Source organism: Halichoeres trimaculatus, unplaced genomic scaffold (assembly GCF_033239565.1).
Source record: "Halichoeres trimaculatus isolate MK-OKI-2021-1 unplaced genomic scaffold, fHalTri1.1 fHalTri1_scaffold_8, whole genome shotgun sequence".
Lineage (NCBI taxonomy): Eukaryota > Metazoa > Chordata > Actinopteri > Labriformes > Labridae > Halichoeres > Halichoeres trimaculatus.
In genome coordinates this window covers 38,605,623-38,622,546 of record NW_027437186.1, presented here as the reverse complement: position 1 = coordinate 38,622,546, position 16,924 = coordinate 38,605,623, and the positions used below count along the sequence as shown (strand labels likewise).

General features: G+C 43.5%; 1 protein-coding gene across 1 annotated transcript; it reads right to left on the bottom strand.

The window, feature by feature from the left end:
- Window positions 1-1,175: 1,175 nt before the first annotated feature.
- LOC141794854 (rho GTPase-activating protein 19-like) lies at window positions 1,176-14,085 on the bottom strand. Its single transcript, XM_074675413.1, has 11 exons — window positions 13,969-14,085; window positions 13,421-13,674; window positions 12,951-13,031; window positions 11,347-11,556; window positions 11,008-11,234; window positions 10,247-10,333; window positions 6,904-6,969; window positions 6,556-6,768; window positions 6,381-6,476; window positions 6,024-6,131; window positions 1,176-2,269 (listed from the first exon to the last, which is right to left on the bottom strand). The coding sequence occupies exons 1-11, from the start codon at window positions 14,016-14,018 to the stop codon at window positions 2,264-2,266; spliced, it is 1,398 nt and encodes a 465-aa protein (XP_074531514.1). The 5' UTR covers window positions 14,019-14,085; the 3' UTR covers window positions 1,176-2,263.
- Between the last annotated feature and the right edge of the window lie 2,839 nt (window positions 14,086-16,924).

Genomic DNA, 16,924 nt, shown 5'->3' with positions numbered 1-16,924 from the left:
GCCTGAATTAGCTCCTGCATGCTCGAGATGTGCTTGATGGAGAGTGGGAGAAAGAAAAACAGACTCATCCAAATTTAGCAACCAGAAAAATCCACAGCATGCTTCAAACCCAAGTTATTTGTACTGCAAACTAAAAAGAGCAGCAGCCGAGAGAAGAAAATCTCCTCTAACCGTTGATTCAGTTTGTCTACGCGAGTATCTGAGCCCTCGTTTGGATCCCGTCTGCTGCAGCGGCTCAGTGAAACTCCAGGCTGTGCAGACAGACGCAGATCCCTGTGCTGCTCAGCGTGTACGCCTGTGGTCTGTGAGCAGCTCAGATAATGTAAAGTTGATTACAGTAGGTCTGACTCACTCTGCAGCCATCGCCGGCTCTGCTGGAGGAATGTGAAATCAAACCCCTCTGGAGCTGGGCCGTAAAACAATACGTCTCCCAACATGGAGGCCGTCTGCTGTTTATTTACAGACCTGAGGAGAAGCAGGCCCATTCTCACTGATGTTTACAACATATACTTACAATACCAAACATGCATGGACATGGACACCATAATGACACAGGGAGACATTCCTCCTATTGTGGAGAGCTGCCTGCGCGCTAACAATCCACCCACTCACCCTCAGACTGCATTAAATATGTTCAATATGTGCACACACTGCAAACCGCCTCAGTTAGACTCTGTCACTTTCATTCTGAGGCTTTAAATATAAAATCATATTTATGTTTGACTTTATTTCAGCAAAGTCAGTCCATGTGCATCGAAATATTTTCTTATTTTGCTCAGTGAGCAGGCGTCCTAAAACTGGTCTAAGGTCTGCGCCTGGACTTCAGAGCTAACACCGTTTGGTTAAAGAAAGGATCATAAAGAGGCGTTAAACAGCACTGTGTCTGTAAGGGTTTCTCTATAAATAAGAAAATATTTTATTTGTTTTTATTTTGTGACTTTTGTTCAAACAGCACGTTTTTTATTTAGCAGGAAATGATGATCAGTGTCTCTACTCGACGATGAGAAATATTTAAGCCTCTGCTTTAAATGAATCAGTTTCATGTTGAACTGGTGGACGAATGATTTACAACTCAACAGCGCCACCCTGTGGCTGTAAGGGAAAGCAACACCCTGCTGCTTCAGGCAGCTGTGGATGAGACGTTTGCAGAAAAAACATTTTTAATAAAACCAGGGCGACAGATCTCTGCTTGTTGTCTTTTAATCACAGTGGGTTGCATAGTTTCACAGCAGCACCAGGTTCAGACGTTTACACAGTGGGTGTAGTCCACACCTCGGTTATACATTTCCACTGATACTGAGAGAGTCAGACAACAAGGAGGCTTTAAAAACTCTCCCAGAAACTCAGGTTTCTAACAGCAGAAGGTAAATCTCCTCCTCCACCTGCACCAAACACCAAACATCTAAAAATGTAACAGCTACGATAAAACAAAATGTATAAAAAAGCACAAAAAAAGCTAATTACAGATGCATATTAAAGCTTTATAAATGCTTGAAAGTTGCATATAAATCTGGCCTGAGATGAACTATCACATAACGATGCAAAATAAGAAGTTAAGTAGCTCGACGTGGGACGATCACAGCTTCGACACAGACGCAGGCTGCAGAGGAAACAAACATTAAACACGTCCACAGGCCTCGATGTCTCTGACAGCAGATCCTCTGCAGCTGTCAGGGAGGTTCATCACTAAAAAAACAGTTCAATAAAAATAAAAACACATTAAAAAGTCACTTTAGATGGATCACTGTAAGGCACATCTTCTCTCCTCACTGACACGGCGAGGCTCAGACACTTCCTCTGAATTAAGTTACATTAAATATTAAAGTTTGCATAAAAGCACTGGATCCCAGGGTTGAAAAAAACAACTCTAATAAAAATAAATAAAATAAGTTTCCATCGTTAAATAAGTTTCAGTCTGTCAGAGAGCCCAACACCCTCAGTTTTAAAGACCGTTTAAAGGAACGACGAGTGTCAGAGGCCAAACTGGCTCCTGGGTCAGAAAAGTGACAGCTATTAATTTAAAAAGGAGATTTAACATCTTCATTGTTTTCTGTTCAATCCTACTACACTGCATTTTACCTCAGTAACCTCAGTAACCTCATTAACCTCAGTAACTCAGACTAAACTTCCTGAGAAAAACAAAAGTTTGCTGTGATGGAAAGCGATGGAAGCCCCCAGTGTTCAGTCAGCGTGTGAAGATGATCCTTTGGTAACAGTCAGACTCTGGTTCACAGCTTAAGGAGAGAGCGTCAGTCACATGTGGTCAGTCCTGGAAGAGACGGAGAGACAAACACAGGAAGTGACCTCGAGTCCTTTCAGAGTAAAACAAGACGACTGCAGAAAAAAAAACTAATCTGTTCTAGTTTCAGTTTGATCCATTCAGCTTGAACTAAAGAGAAATACTGTTACTATTAAAACGTGCTTTATATGAAATAACATGCACAGCTGTTTTAACTGAATCACAGCTCATTAATCTTCAGTTTGTTTCTGTTTTTATCAAAGTCTCAGAGTCAGGTCTGTCAGTAAATCACTTCCTGTATTTACAGTCAAATAAAACTTCACATGGAGCTGCTCACTACTCAGCATCAGATTTAAAAAGACAGATCATTTCATGCCTGAGAGGTTTTTCTAAAGAGTCCTGAACAAAGGCTGTCAGTGTCAGAAACAGGCTTCACACACAGAGACACACAAACTGAAACACCTCACAGGATCCTCAGGAGCTCCTTCAGCCGCACTGAGAGCATCTCCACCGGCTACGGACCGCAGACGCCTGACGAGGACCACTAAGACCTCCACAGACCCCCTGAGGGAGGACCAGACCCAGGAAGTCTTTATTTCCCTCTGCTGAGGGGAGGGTAACAGAGACCTCCACAGGCTCAGTTTGCACACATCACTCACTTTTTCACAGATTCAGTCTGTATCCAGAGCAGAAAAGTCCTCTGGTCCACTTGTTTGGTCCGGACCAAAAGCAGACTTTATTTTTGTCGTTTGGTGCGGTTCGTATTCAGATTGTACTTTTATCAAGTGGACTATATTCTGTAAACACATCCAGGTGTGTGAGGATCAGTGCTCTCATTGGACAGCACTGACAAAGGGCGGCACACAGAGTACAGACCTGGAAATGGAGGTAAACATGTGTGTTTGTGCTCTTATTAGAGCTGCTAAATCATTTTCAGTTTCAAGAGCAGCTCCTTCAAAGCAGCTTAACAACACCGTTTACAATTTAGGAACAGGAAGACCAATGATCGCAGCAAGGAGGCGCTATGCTCTGCGTGTCCTGACCCACAACATGCTAGCTACAGCGTGGCTAAACAGAAGACGGAGAATCAGGTATGAACCAAAGACGTTTAGGTTACGGTGGCTCTATAGGCCCAAAAGGAGCATGTATCCTGTAGTTAGTTCAGATGGACCTTGGTTTGTATTCAGACCTGCACCAGAGAACCACGAACCACACCAGGGTTTGTTTGTGTCTTTTCACACCTGCAGCAAAAGTCTGCACCAGCGTGGGAAACGAACCCTGGTCTGTTTAAAGTGGACCGCACAGTCCAGGTCTGAGTACGCCCTAAGACTCTGTTTGAGCTTTTTTCTACCTTCAAATTCCCTGGTTTTGTCTCTAATATTTATTGTTTGTCTATTTTTGATTCCTAATTGTTGGATTTCATGGTGAACAGCAAACACAGATGGTCATTGGATGACAATGAACGCTCTGAACACGTTAACAGCGTGTTGTAATGATGATGCTGTCTACTTTTAGAGGGCTACATGATGCTGAACACAGGACACATAACACACCCCCTGCAGGTGGTTTGGTTATGTGTGTGCGTGTGCGTGTGTGTGTGTGTGTGTGTGTGTGTTAAAGAGGCAGCACACACAGACAGAATCAGGCTGCTGTGAATGAAAACAGAGCACGTCATGTGATGGCGGTTAGAGCCCGCTGACAGCTGATTGGTGGGGATCAGCTGATGCTGTCATCACGTGGTAAAAACATGGTTTACTGTGACACAGTGAGGACAGAGCGTCTGGTTCCTGAATGTCCTCCTGTCCTCTCTCCGTCTCTCTCTGTGCAGTGACCGAGGCGGGTCGGGACGAGCAGATGAAGCTGAAAACTTTAGGATTCCTCTGGTTCTGATTCTGCCTGAGCAGTTTTTAACTTTCAAACGTGTCGCTCTGTGACCTTTCTGACAGATGATGAAATGTAAATATAACTGAAGCAGTTAGAGGAAGGTTCAGTGCCGTACAGGCTGCAGGAGGCAGAGGTGGGTCCTGTTTTTCTGTGACCCGCTGTGTTTCCACTGAAGCTCCCAGAGTTCAGAGCAGCTGCAGCATTTATTCTGAGTCAGGCGTGTTTATAGTTACACGCACACGTATGATGTTATTTTCTGTGATCTGGTGCTGAACAAACATCAAGGCAGACAAAAGTGTGCGGTCAACAAAAATACAGCTACACATCTTACCTCACACACACCCTGCAGGTGGAGCAGCTACACATACAACTCACCCAGGTCTCCACCCAGGTCTCCACCCAGGTCCCCACCCAGGTCTCCACCCAGGTCCCCACCCAGGTCTCCACCCAGGTCTCCACCCAGGTCATCACCTAGGTCTCCACCCAGGTTCCCACCCAGGTTCCCACACAGGTCCCCACCCAGGTCTCCACCCAGGTCATCACCAAGATCTCTACCTAGGTGTCCAACAAGGTGTCCAACCAAGTGTCCAACCAGGTCTCCACCCAGGTGTCCACCTCGAATTCCACCTAGGTCTCCTCCAGGATCTTCACCAAGGTCTTCACCCAGATCTCTACCTAGGTCTCCACCGAGGTCTCCACCCGGTTCTCCACCCAGGCGTCCATCCAGAATTCCACCCAGTTCTCCACCCAGATCTCCACCCAGGTCTCCACCCAGATCTCCACCCAGGTCTTCACCCAGATCTCTTCCTAGGTCTCCACCCTGTTCTCCACCCAGGTGTCCATCCAGACTTTCACCCAGGTCTCCACCCAGGTCATCACCAAGATCTCTACCTAGGTGTCCAACAAGGTGTCCAACCAAGTGTCCAACCAGGTCTTCACCCAGGTGTCCACCTCGAATTCCACCTAGGTCTCCTCCAGGATCTTCACCAAGGTCTTCACCCAGATCTCTACCTAGGTCTCCACCCAGGTGTCCACCCAGATCTCCACCCAGGTCTTCACCCAGATCTCTTCCTAGGTCTCCACCCTGTTCTCCACCCAGGTGTCCACCCAGATCTCCACCCAGGTCTCCACCCAGATCTCCACCCAGGTGTCCATCCAGACTTTCACCCAGGTCTCCACCCAGGTTTCTACCCTGATCTCCACTCGGGTCTACACCCCAATCTTTACCCAAGTCATCACCTAGATCTCTACCTAGGTCTCCACCCAGTTTTCAATCCTGATCTCCATCCAGGTTTTCACCCAGATGTCCACCCAAGCTTCTACCCAGGTCTCCACCCAGGTTTCCCCCAGATCTCCACCCAGGTGTCCACCCAGGTGTCCAGGTGACCCAAACCCACACATACCACCATGGAAACCAGACCAAAGGAACCGAACACAGAATAATGGATCAACAAAAGAAAACACTGGCTTCTTTCTTTCAGTGTCTTCATTTTTGTGGAGACTCGTTAGTGACTGTAATCAGGAATTCACTGCCTGTGGTTCTGAATCGTTTCATACGCTTTACTGCACTCATAAAATATGTAAATCCTAATTTATTGTAAACTGTTATCTCTTAAACTGTTCCTAGTGACGTGTGTTGCTGACCTCTTGGCTAGGCCGCCCTTGTTAAAATGACTCTAAAATGTTTTTTTTTATCTGGTTAAAGAAAGGCTAAATAAAAATAAAATCCTTTCTGTCTCAGGACCAGATGAGAGCTCTTCACAGAGCATTCAGTCCTTCAGGGTGATATCAGGGTGTGTTTCTGCCCCAGCTCAGAGCTCAGAGCAGAGGTTTGATCAGGGTTTGATCAGAGCGCTAACGCAGCACGTGTCAGAGGTCAGTGTGACAGCCAAACACTCACCACCTCACCACAGGACGTTCCTCCTCTCTTCCTGTCACCTGAACCGATGGGAGGACTGTGTCTGCTGTTCTCCTTCTCTGTGGATGACTGGCTCCCCAACACTTTCCTCTGGTTAAAGATGGAGGAGGAGAGATGGAGAGTGAGTCAGAGGGAGATACTGTACACAATGATGTTTTCGCTGTGTTTCTATCTTTGCATCATTGACGTATCATTAAAGCATGGATAGCATGAAGGAGGAGATCCTGCACCAGGACGAACAGATCATGATGAAAACAGTTCATAAAACAGAATCAACCCCAGGACGTGAACGCAGAAAGATGACGACAATCACTGCAGACATCAGTGTCAGGGACAAACCTTAATGATCCCGCCAAAGGAGCGTGAACGCCAGTGTTTCCTGATGAAAGGAGCGCGTGAATCAGCCGACGGCGTCAGCAGAGGCTGCTTTTCAAACTGCAGAGTAAAAACATGACGGGGTTTAACACTTGGAGTGAAAGGTCGTCCTCTCCATGGACGCTCTGACCTGCCCTACCTGTCTGATGAGCTTCTTCTTCTTGGCAGACTCGGGCATGTTGTTGACCTGCTGGTACAGCTCTCTGAGAGCACATTCAGTGTAACTCTGAGCTTCAGCCCCGCCGCTGCTCCCCTCACCTCCCCACGTCCTCAGGGAGGGGGCAGGAGAGGTGGCTGCTCCTGTCGGCGCCGTCTCTGCGTCTTTACTCCCAGAGCAGAGCGTGGAGTCGTCCTGGGTGTGAGGAGATGTTAGAGACATTTGGCTGAATAATCCAGAGCTTAAAGAATGACTAAACATGTGGTCACGTGTGTGTGTGCTGCAGCTATATGTGCCAACATGTGAAGGCTGATGAGACAAACCACCAACCTTGGATCGAGCGACGTCTGATCCTTTGTAGTAAGAGTTGGTGTACTCTGTGATGTAAGCAGGAGCCTGAAACCAGAACACAGATCAGCAAACAGTTTCCTAAGGAAGCACAGATTGATCTGATGGATGTTTGCTTGTTGTGTTGTTCTCCTGTTTACGGCCCTACGATGGAGGCGCTACGATGGAGGCCCTACGATGGAGGCGCTACGATGGAGGCGCTACGATGGAGGCGCTACGATGGAGGCGCTACGATGGAGGCGCTACGATGGGGGCGCTACGATGGAGGCGCTACGATGGGGGCGCTACGATGGAGGCGTGATAAGTAGCAGGTGAACAATAAGTTGGTCTGAATGTGAATAAAGAGCTCTGATTGCAGCACTTTCAGCAACAGATTGCCTCATGTTTTCTCATTCACATGAAAATTTCTCAGGCCCTGCCCTCCCTGGTTGTATTTCTGGTAACCATGGAAACGGCTCCAGCAGCATTACAGAGGGTTAAGAGAGGTAAAGAGGACACAACACTCCCTGTCCTCAGTCTGCGCCCCATCTCATCTCAGATAATTTTCTAAAAACCCCTAAAATCAGTCCTCAGGGTCCGGTTTCCAGAGGACGGAAAAGACCAGGATGATATCAACAGAAGAGGAAAATAAGGAGTTTTTACATTTAGGAGAAAAACACAGCAGGAGGTGATCTGTGGGGCAGATATAACCATAAAACAACAAACAACAAATCAAATAAATAAAAAACTTACAAATAAAATTAATAAATGTGCAACACCTGGCCGCTGTGTCACTGTTTGGTTTATACTTTTAATCTCATGTTTTATGTCATGTTATTAGACTTTATACTTTATTTTGATTATGCATATTGCTTGAGGTTAAATTGTTAAATACATAATTTTTTTAGTTACACTTAATTTTTGATCTTTCTGAATTCTTATGTAATTTTTTTTCACACTATATATTATTTTTTCTCTCTCTCTAATTCTGTGAATCATCCCGTTGTTTGATGAAGTAAAGAATTATCTCACTGTACATTACCTTAAATTTGTAAACAAAGGGCAGAACAAGCATTGAACTAAAATATACATGCTTTTTTCATAAGCATAAAAACTCTGATAACATCTGAGTTTAGAGACAGATTTTATCTATTCAGTTTACAGGGACAGGGCACATTAATTTAATGTGAAATAATCCAGTTGATCAACAAAAATGTGTGTTTTTGGTGCAGAAATCAATTCAGGAATCCTGTTTTTAAGCTTTTATTACTGTGATGAAACAGATAAAACAGAGACTAACTTAGATTAACAGTGGGTGAAAATAATCCCAGCCTGTATTAGTTTATTAATTTACTGATGTGTTTTTATGATAGTGTTAAATGGACTGAAGCAGAAAAAGCAGTGTTTCAGGCGTATTTGACCCTGAGCTGAGGATGACCTCCTGTTGAGCTCTGACCTTAAACATCACTCAATAATCAATAATCACAGTTTGATTATTTTCACTGATCAGGAGAAATGTCTGAAGCCAGATCTGCCTGAGCCTTGACGCTGTGTGTGTCACTAACTGAGCCTCCACCTTCAGTCCCATCACTGTCACAGTCTGTTTACAGCCTCTCTGAGGGGAGACAGTGATTGGTTTACCATCTGCACCTATGAAGCTGGATTCACTGTGAGCTGAACGTGTCCCTGCAGGCGGAGGTGAAAATGGAGCAGCTGAGGAAAGGGGTGTGTACTGAGTGAATCAGAGGCGTAAAGGTGTAAATTCAGAGTTTACTCTGACTGTCAATAAGTACTGTAAGAGCCAGCTCTAAGCTGCTCCAATCAGCTGACAGGGAGCTCAACGAAGAACCATTGTTCAGCCTGGAGCTGATACGCTTTCCCACACATTTTTGGTGTCTTCATTGATCATTGATCATTGATCATTGATCCAAACTGTCAACAATTTTACAGGTTGGTCTTAAAAAGCAACTTTGGTCCAAAAAGGATTTTGTTTGTTTCACATAGGCAGATAGGGACGGGCCAATACCAGCCTTATTTCAAGGTCTCTGTGCTCATGAAGGCTGCAAATACCAGCAGCTGATACCCAGGGCAAAAAACCCCACATGGAGTAAGTCCTCCTCACCAGGAGCTGGCGCTACATTGCTGCAGTTTGACACCACGGCAAAAGTGCATCAGGTCCTGTTCAGACCATAGACTGTAAAAAAATGGACGCCATCTTGCTTGGCTCGAAGTGAGGTCTCCACAAAAACTGCTCCCCCTGGTGGCTGGCTGCAGTATAGGTTTAAAAAAATCCATCTCCCCAGTCATTCCAGATGGGCTGTGGTCAAACTTTAAAAAATTAATCCACCTGGTAGAAATGTTTCTCACGTCTGATTGTTGTGGTGATTTGAAGATATCATTTGGCTGTCTTGTATCCAAGTCCTCTTTTTTCTGAAAAGTTTTGTTTTCATTAGTTATACCAGGTTAAAAATGAGGCTTTATATAACGTTTAATGATGATTGACAGCTGATGTTCTCCTGTATTTTTTTCGGGGATTGTAAAATTTTATTTTGCACTTGATTTTTTTTTTTTTTAACTAAACCTCTGAAAGGTGTTGGTTTTTATTTTGAACTTTTGTTAATTTATAAACACCACATGGTAAACTCAGAGGGAGTTTTTGTGTCTTATTTTGGACTAAATAGCAGAGTGACTGTGCTGTCTTTGCTAAAGATGAAATGTTATGTACCAGTGGTGTCTGTACTCTGTATCAGTGAGTACTCAGGGAGTATCAGTCTGAAAAACAGTGGTATCGAACATCCCTTGTTTCAAACACCCGGGCTTCTGCGCTTTAATGCTACAACAGGCACTCCAACAGCTGGCTGAAGGAGCAAGTTCAACAACGTGCAATCGGACTCCAAGAGGCTTAATGACAGCCGGGACAAAGACAATCAGATCAGCTGGAGAGCAGACCAGGCCGATGGTGTTACCATGGCGACCAACACAGACTAAACTTGATCCCTGTGCTGGAAAATAAATGCACTCTGGCTTTTATGTTCGTCCATTATGTCTTTGACTCCTAACACAGCGTTTAAGCAAAATGTCAGGAAACTGCTCTGATCGCTGAGAGAGAAAAGCTTCAGTCCCTGTTCCTGAGCTTATTTCATGGTGACTGCTGCCTGGCTGCTCGCTTCACGTCCTCCTTTTCTCTCTGCTTTGTCGTAGTATCTCATGAGCCCATTAAGGCAGAGCAGCCTTTTAGTGAACAAAGAATAATCTCATAAACTAAACTGCGTGTGGACTGGACTGAAACCAATACTCCAGGTTTCTTTCAGCTCAAACAGAAGAGGAGCAGGTTAAAGCTACTCACCTTAAAGAGTTTCTGTGAGTGCCTGATAAGAAACGCCACGCTTTTATTCAGCTTCTCAATGTTTCCCTGAAGATCACTGGCTGTCACCTAATGAAGAGAAACACAGAGAGCTAGCTTAGCATGAGCAACACGCAACAGACAGGAGATCATTGGTTTCTACTTTAGACAAATTATTTGTAGACAACTGCAGTCAAAACTAAAAAAGGGATGTTATAATTCATAAACTGAAGCTCAAAGGTTCAAGTTTTTCTACCTTTCACTCTGCCTGATGTTACAGCAGCTGTGATAAATAAAATGAGCTGATGTCACAGAAAGTGTCCCTCTTTAACAGGGAGTTGTGTGTAGTTTACTCTCAGAAAGACTTCACAAAGAAATGTAGTGCAACAGTCCCAGATGATCTTTAAAAACATTTTTTGTACTTTTCTTACTGAATCCACTTTTAAAAATATTTAGCAAAGGGTGTTAGTGTTTCTTTGGTGTAGTCTTTGCTCTGAGGTGTTGAAATGAACATTGATGCCTCTGTATGACCTACAACAGCACGTTAGACCATCAGCTACGAGACTGATGTTTTTATTGCTGTGATTATAACACCAGAGAGCAGAGCTGGTGAAACAGCCTCTTTTTACATTATCTACAACAAAGTTCCTCAAAGAGTGACACACTGAACTGTTTCCAAATGTCTGCCCACAAACTGAAAGTTCCCCGCAGCAGTTTAACGTAAAAAACGAGGGGAACTAACACGGTGATGCCAGGGTTCTTACGTTTTTGGGCCAGATGATGTGAGGAGCAAACATGGTGGCCAGATTGATAGCGGACATCTTGTTGACCTGCTGGTTGCGAGCTGTTTGGTAGAGCAGGTCCAGCAGCAGCTTTAAAAGGCTGCGGTTGGCTGGAGGGAGCAGCAGGAGGAGCAGCTGATATGCTTCAATCTGCCGCTCCTTACAGGGCACATCTGTCTTATCCCCCTTCTCATCAAAACGAGTCAGCTCTGGACACACACGGGAGGGAAATTTGCACATAAGATCAAGAAGGTCATTTCATATTTATGAAAATATTCTCTCTCAGAGCACAAAGGGGTCAGGCTATGAGTCAGCCCACACCTCCAATCTTCAGGTGAGCACTGAAGTGTCTGTGCGTGAGCAGAGGCTCCGGCAGCTCTCCCAGGTAGGCTTTGAGGAGGGTGGCCGCGTCGTTGGGGTGGAAGTCGCCTGTGTCCAGGTCTATCTCTGAGCCAGCGTTCAGCATCTCCCTCAGGGCCGCCTGCCGCAGGCTGTGGCCCGGCACGCGGAACAGGCCTTCCACATGGAGGTCTGAGGGATGAGGAGAAAGATGGAGGGAGACAGCCAGGGAAGGGGGGAGAGGTGCAGGGAGTAGGCGGGGAGACCCAGAGTGGAGGAGACGCAGAGCAGAGGAGACGCAGAGCAGAGGAGACACAGAGCAGAGGAGACGCAGAGCAGAGGAGACGCAGAGGAGACGCAGAGCAGAGGAGACGCAGAGGAGACGCAGCCCGTCAGAGACAACGCAGTGAGCAGAGGGATAGAGTGAATGAAACGGAGGGAGGGAGACAGCAGGAGCAAAGTGCTTTCAGATAAATTATTGACCTGCAGCTTTTGCACTCAGTGTCCACTTTCAGCAGATGACATCATAACGCTCTGGAAATAAACCATGACCTCATGATAATCAACTTGGTCAAAGAGCGAGATGTGAGCTGAGGTATGCAGTTTGATGCTTCAGACATACAAATATACACAGGTTCATTAAATACAGGTTATTACAGAAGCGTATTGCGTTCACTTGAAGAAAAAAAAAACAACTCAGGTTTTTCAGAGTAATTAATTCTTCGGTTTGTTTTTAGTGGTAATTAATTTTGTTTTTATGATTAATATTTATTTTTATTGGTTTGTTTTTTGTTTTAATTATTTCTGTTTTCAGATTACTCTTTTCCTTCGAAATCCCGTGAGAACCTCCAACCTGCAGACAACTCCCGTGGATGTGTGGTGGCTCCTGTGTCCCGCATGGATCAGAGATCCTGTTCAGCACATATATGCCTTATCCTTCACTTTCTACCTTTTAATGCCACATCTTTGTCTATTCCTTAAGTATTACACTGAAAAATTGGCTTATATAAAATATAAAGATAAAGTCGAAAACATAACAAGGGTATCATACCCTGTGTGTGGCTAAAACCTTACCTTTATTGACCCGGTACGGACCGATAGAAAGGTAAGGATAAGGCATATATGTGCTGAACAGGATCTCTGATCCGTGCAGGAGCCACCACATATCCATGGGGGTCGTCTGCAGGTGGGAGGTTCTCACAGGATTTCGAAGTAGCTCGATACTTCAGGAAAAAAATTACTCCTAAAAACCGAAATAATTATAACAAAAAAACAAACCAATAAAAAAATATTAATCAGAAAAACAAAATTAATTACTACAAAAACAAACTGAAGAATAAATTACGCTGGAAAACCTGAGTTGTTTTTTTTTTCTTCAAGTGAATGCAATACGCTTTCGTAGGATATAGTGGAATTCCTGAGTTAATGTTCCTGATGGCAGTTCAGCATGATTACTGTCACAGTCAGAGATATGTTTGTCGGCTAAGGTCACACATGCAGATTTCATGAATGTCAGCTCAAAGGGCTGCAGATGGGTGTGTCCTCAGTTTGACAGATACTGGACATGTATTTAAAGTCATACTCACTTTTACTCAGGTACTCAATGAGCTGATAGATCTGGGCTATCCCTTCTTCTGTTAGAGGTGCACCAAAAACCAGTCCTTTGTCTGAAAGCATCAAATTCAGCAGTTAAACACCCTTTGTGTGTAACTTACACGGTTTACAACAAGTAGAAACCTCACTGCACCTCTTAATACGACAAAAACAACTACAACAGTTAGCACTGTAGCTAATGCCGTTGGTGGTGGTTTAAAACGGTTAAGAGATTTGCAATTGAAGCAACTGAAATGAAAAGTACAGTAAGGTGAACTTTTGTTTAGTTGCTCGATTCAAACACTAAAAACTTGGTGTTTCCTTATCTTAAGTCATTGGAGTTTAACTGTTTATCTGCCAGAGATGTTTAACTGTTTTTAAAGTTAAATTGAGTCATTAGAGCAGTTTATTGTAGGTAAGTCACAGGAAACGACCACTGTCGGACGGACAGCTGTGCTGGTACCTTTTCTCTTCAGGAAGTTGAGGGAGCGGAGGAGGCCGGCGGCGGAGGGCACCCTGGGCTCAGACTCCCCGGAGAGCTGAGCAAACTCATCCCCAGGGAGATCGATGAGTCGAGTTATGTTGCTGAGGATTAACTCCGTGAATAACTGCGGATGTTCGTGTCGTAGCCGCTCCACATAGAAGTCCGGGTTAAAGATCACGGGCTGGCTGGCGTCAGCTCTCCCCCGGCTGTTGAACACGGTGCATTTAGTCTGGCTGTTTGAGAGAAACACGGAATAACTGAGGTTACTTTGGGAAAACAGTGCAAATATTGTGGTTTCGAGGTGGTAACAAAACATAATATTTGGAGCCAAAACATAAACTTGTTATTGAGGATGTACGTTATCCAACACCAGCTTCAGAAACTGTTGCTAGGTTAGCATCGTTGCTAAAATGAGATAATTCCCATAGAGTAAAGTCAGTGTGTTATAACTCTGTAAAATTTTATCAATAAACATGGTAGAAAACTATCAACCTGTCATTTTACGACAGATAAATGTGTTAATGTACCTTCTGTTCAGTTTGTGATTGTTTGGGGAATCGTTAGCAGCCGCCGCCATCTCCAGTTTGAATCTTCCGCTGCCCCGTATCTTGTCCCGCCCACTGCATCCTGATTGGATGTAATATAACGACGTCACGGATTGTAGACGCACTACGTTCCTGTACCCAAACAATGAGAACATCTTTGACCGCAGTATTATTTGATTAAAGGAAACACATTTTCTACAGTCTGGTCATCCCAGGACAGGGGTCTGCGACCTGCGGCTCTTGCTGTGGCTCCCCGTAGATTTGAAAAAATATCAGTGAAATACAGAATTTAATTTATTATTTTATTAATTATCAATTATTTGTCTTATTAGTTATTTCTTTATTTTTTTCAACTTTTTGCAAATTTTTTGAAATTATTTTTTGTAGACTTTTTAAAAATTTAGAGATCAATATTACAATTTTTTTTAAGATTTTCCAAATTTTTAAATTTCACTTTTTTTTTCCAATATCCGCATTTTTTCCCCAATTTTTTTTTAAATAATCAAAAATGGAGCAAATTTGTTAAAAGAGTTTTTTAATTTTTTTTTTTTTTGCAAATTTATGACTTATGATTAATGACTTCATATCTCATTATCACTTATCATCTCACTTGACATTATTATGAGAGTATTTCATATTTATGTTGAGCATCCCATTAATTTTCATATTTTGTTTTCCTTTTTTTAATTTTAATTTACTGGTAGATGCCTTTCTACACATCCACCAGGAGAATCAAAAATAGTTGAATATATCATTGTTTAATTTTTGTGTCTTCTGTTCTGTATTTGTTTGCCCATGCCTGATTCTTGAAGCTAAATATAAGACGGCCCATTTTCAGTAAATGTTTTAGAAATTCAGGTGTAATAAAGGATGTCACTAAGTGAGATCCTAAGTAGCTATATTCATCATAGCTGAAGTTGAAAAAGAAAACAGTGTTTACTTACTTTCAAAACTTCTCTTTATGATGGGCTGACCTTCCATTAGAAAACGGCTGAAGTTGACCTCCCTTAACTATTGATGTGGCTTTACTTCCAGAGTGTGACCTTTGTATATGTATTCATCTGTTTCTGTTTGTGTTGCTCTGCAAATTGTCTGACGCCCCCTGACCACCGTACTTCATGACCATTACTCTATCCCAACAAAACATGTTTTTTATGGTCTTTTCTCTTTTTCAATAGAAGTCCTGGGCTTTATTTTTCTGGTCCTGGCATTATATCCCTGCATCTATACAGTTCAAGGTCTCGCCCCTCATTGCAGACACCGATTTTTAGTATGTGGAGGAAAATGATCACACAAAGCAGGCAATCAACTGAGCAGAAAATCCATAAATACCCAGGGCAGTCATTGCAGACAGAAACAAAGGCTTTGAGTGATCAGAAAACAGATTACAAAAAGATTTTGATTTTTTTCAGTAAAACAATCAGTCAGAGCAGTGTTTAATTAGTCCTCTTTTAAATTATAATTACCTATCCTGTCGTTGGTTGATTTTTAGTGCATCTAAAGAAAAGGACTTCTTATGTTTACCGGTCAGCGATGGAGCTGGTCACCTAGCAACACCTAATAATGCATCCAGTCAGCCGGCGGCTCATTTCTTTTGAACCCATTATATGTGTTCCTCTATTATTGAGACAGGTCTTTATGGTTGACCAAGTTATGTTTTAGTGAAGTATATGTGATTATTAATTGTAGAGTTTAATATAGAAGCTGTGTCTTTTATATCTTTAACACTGATTGATTTGTTTCTGTGTTGGAGATGACAGGCAGTGGAGGAGAATTTGCTAACGACCGCTGCAGCCTTCATTAGTTTCTTTGAGGCTCAGAGAGGAAAGCTGAGAGGAGGGAAAACATGCGGCTCTGGGTAAGAAAAACAAACAACCAAGAGAGAAATCAGAGGAATGAGAAAGGCTTGGCTTTTCTCTGGAGACACACACATTTTTAGGTGCTGGGTAGATATTATGATGATCTCTGGGGATGAAAGTAGAAACCTGACCCAGTCTTTGCTCTGAGGTGGATCCTGTCTCTCCACCTTCAGATCCAGATCCAGCTCCAGCTCCAGCTCCTGTCTGTCCTTTCTCATCTCTCTATGGATTCATTCGTGTCCTGGCTGAATTCAGCACAGCTCACACCATATTTGTTGGTACGGCTGTGGATCCACACTGTCTCAGACTGTTTCTGTTGCTTTGTTGATTATTGTTATTTATCGACCTTTCTGCATTTCCCTTCATTCACCCCCTCCAAAGCCCAGGGTTAAAGTCCTGGTCACATGATGACGTGATGAGATCGTGATAAAAACGAACCTATCACGCGATAACATGCGTGTTGCAATTGTGACGCGTTACAATTGAGGCGGCTCTCCCCTAGTATCTGGATTTTTTGGTTAGAGATTTTAAATCTTAATTTATTTGTTCAAAAACTGTATTTTTTTTAATTGAAATCCTTTATGTTGGTCTTTGTTTACAAGCTGTGGTGGAAAAAGTTGAGATGTCAGATAAATCCTACAAGCCGATTCACTCGTGATGTGCATTTTTTGGGGCAAATATAGCTCCTGATGAATTTATTATCTTCTATTTTTTCATGGAGTTTCTGGAGTTAAAAAAAGCAAACTAAAAATCACAGAAATCAGAAACATTGAAGAGTCGTAGCCAGCAGGATGTGGTTGGCGTCCCCGTGCTGTGTGATGTTAGGTCTGAAGGAGCATGGCCTGTGTGTGAAACCTTCACACTTTGTTCAGCAGTGATGGGGCCCTGTCAGGTTTATAAATTGGTCTTTCCTGGTTTTCTTTTGTCAGACCACACAGTATTTCCCTCGGTCCTTTTCAGACGGGTTCAGGGAGAGCGTGTCTGCCCCTCTTCATCATGTGGTCTCTGTGTCTGCATCGACCTGAGCGTGAGGCTGCAGCGACCAGCTGCAGCGACCAGCTGACCACAGACCATTGTTT

Bases quoted from the DNA above. Each gene is read 5' to 3' on its own strand.
- LOC141794854 (XM_074675413.1), bottom strand. From the start codon at position 14,018: ATGGCGGCGGCTGCTAACGATTCCCCAAACAATCACAAACTGAACAGA. The intron at 11,557-12,950 runs GTGAGTATGACT...CTCATCCCTCAG, and splicing joins CATTGAGTACCTGAGTAAAA to ACCTCCATGTGGAAGGCCTG. The intron at 10,334-11,007 runs GTAAGAACCCTG...TCTCTTCATTAG, and splicing joins ACATCATCTGGCCCAAAAAC to GTGACAGCCAGTGATCTTCA.